Source organism: Impatiens glandulifera, chromosome 1 (genome assembly GCF_907164915.1).
Source record: "Impatiens glandulifera chromosome 1, dImpGla2.1, whole genome shotgun sequence".
Lineage (NCBI taxonomy): Eukaryota > Viridiplantae > Streptophyta > Magnoliopsida > Ericales > Balsaminaceae > Impatiens > Impatiens glandulifera.
In genome coordinates, this window is record NC_061862.1 from 54,800,069 (window position 1) to 54,802,324 (window position 2,256).

General features: G+C 41.3%; 1 protein-coding gene across 1 annotated transcript; it reads right to left on the bottom strand.

The window, feature by feature from the left end:
* Nucleotides 1-329: 329 nt before the first annotated feature.
* LOC124928288 lies at nt 330-1,992 on the bottom strand. The gene is made up of 3 exons (XM_047468784.1): nt 1,909-1,992; nt 1,318-1,860; nt 330-1,001 (listed from the first exon to the last, which is right to left on the bottom strand). Exons 1-3 carry the CDS (start codon nt 1,990-1,992, stop codon nt 330-332), a joined length of 1,299 nt encoding a protein of 432 aa, XP_047324740.1.
* Nucleotides 1,993-2,256: the final 264 nt, after the last annotated feature.

Consider the following 2,256-nt stretch of genomic DNA (forward strand, 5'->3'; position numbering starts at 1 on the left):
CGAAACGGGAGGTACTTTGCGAATCGGGAGGTACTTCGCGAATCGGGAGGCACTTAGCGAATCGAAGAGTACTAACTTAGCGAAACGAAGGCTACTAACTTAGCGAAACGATGACCCCAACTTAGCGAAACGAAGAGTCAATTCAAGGTTATCTTTTTTGTACGTTGAAGGGTCAATTCAAGGGTTACACTTGTTTTTTACGTTGAAGGTTTTCTGCAATTCAAGTTCAAAATAATTTATCATCCAACTTACAAAATATTCATCAAGGTTTACAATACATCAAAATAAGTTATCCAATTTACACAATTTACTTCAAAATAATGCTTACACTAAGGTTCCATAATCTGATGGAATAACCTGACCGCCATCTTCTGCCTAAAAAACTCCATGTTTTCTGAGGTCACATTGTGCACGGCTTGATTAGCGGTCAAGTATTCCATATACATTAGCGTGAAGACCCCACAGTCCCCGCTCTCTGTTGCCCGTGGGACTTCTCCAACCTTAGCTGCAGCGGTTTTCACTTTGGGGTGTGGTAACCGTTTGTATGTCATTGGTTGGATGGGGCCTTCGAAGTTGAATTTAGGAAACCTTACCCTCTCACCAGGAGTGATTGTCTTTGCGAATATATATGGAATCATGTCGTAGAAGGGTTTCAAATAAAGATCCAGATTCTTATAAAGATAGGCATCACAGTCGTACACGTCAATGCGGTACTTTTGAAGACGTGCTACACACAAAATCCAGTGTTTCTGGTTAATGTTCAAAAGCATGTAGACATCGTCACTTGTTGACCATTCTGGCATATATCTATGTGGTGATGCCATGTAATAGTCTTTGAATTCGGCGACTGGATAGTTAGCAGGATCCTTAATAAAAGTCTTGTGCTCTCGCCTGATTCTGTCCGCCAATAAGCAATCCCCAATTGCCACATGTGAATTTTTATATGTCTTGGGATAGTAGGAAATCCTTTTCCGCAAAAGATGGCAGAATGCATCGATTTCCTGCACAATGGGAGCATACAACATACATTCAGTATATATCAAACAACATTGACTAAGTACTTAGCGAATCGATAAGTATTTGGCGAAACGAGAGGTACTTAGCGAATCGATAAGTACTTGGCGAAACGAGATGTACTTAGCGAATCGATAAGTACTTGGCGAAACGAGATGTACTTAGCGAATCGATAAGTACTTGGCGAAACGATGAGTATTAATGAATAATGAATTGATTTGCACGACTTACAGTGTCTTCAAGCCATGTCTACCTTGTTAAAACTCTAACAAACACATCCTTCTTTGCTTGGCAAGTATGTACATCCGTTGTCAAATTATCGGTTTCTGGATCAACCAACCACGCATTTACTTTATCCAGCAGCTCATCTTCAAATTTTTGAAGGTGATTCACTTTCATTGGATCCTTTGTCTTGGGCATTTTTGACAAGGAAGGGTTGGTGTACGAGTCATCTTTTTTCGGCTTCCTCACTCTCCTCCCATAATTTCCTTTAGGAGGAGTATTGTATAACTGGAAATCATCATTGTCATCATTTTCATCTCCTCCCATAATTTCCTCATTTGTCTGTGCCTTCACATCCACACTCTTCTCATCTTTCACCTTCACTTTCAAATCCTTGACCTTCAGTTTCAGATCAACCTCCACATCATCCACCTTAGCCACACCATTCAGCTTCTCACCGTCCTCCACTTTAGCCTCATCCTCCATCTTTACGTCCTCCACCTTCGCATCGTTCTCTTTTTGTTCATCCTCCATCTTCTCATCATCATCCACCTTCTCATCGTTCTCCACCTTAGCCTCATCCATCTTCTCATCATCATCCACCTTCTGTTCGTTCTCCACCTTCTGTTCGTCCTCCACCTTCTCACCGTCCTCTTTTTGTTCATCCTCCACCTTCTCATTGTCCTCCTTTACATCGTCTTTCTTCCCATCATTCCCATCATTCACCTTCTCATCATCCCCCACAGTCTCTTGCATCGCTATCATCTCCTACAAAATAGGCAAAATTCTGGTCAGTACAAACTTAGCGAATCGACAAGTACTTTGCGAAACAACAAGTACTAACCTAGCGAATCGACAAGTACTTTGCGAAACGACAAGTACTAACTTAGCGAATCGACAAGTACTTTTCGAAACGACAAGTACTAACTTAGCGAAACGACAAGTACTAACTTAGAGAAATGACAAGTACTAACTTAGCGAATCGACAAGTACTTGGCGAAACGATAAGTACTAACTTAG

What these genes read in the sequence shown, in the direction of transcription:
- LOC124928288 (XM_047468784.1), bottom strand. Translation starts at nt 1,992, where the DNA reads ATGCAAGAGACTGTGGGGGATGATGAGAAGGTGAATGATGGGAATGAT. An exon ending in TAAAGGAGGACAATGAGAAG is followed by an intron (nt 1,861 to 1,908) that starts GTGGAGGATGAA and finishes GAGGACGAACAG; the next exon opens with AAGGTGGAGAACGAACAGAA. An exon ending in CCGATAATTTGACAACGGAT is followed by an intron (nt 1,002 to 1,317) that starts GTACATACTTGC and finishes CCCATTGTGCAG; the next exon opens with GAAATCGATGCATTCTGCCA.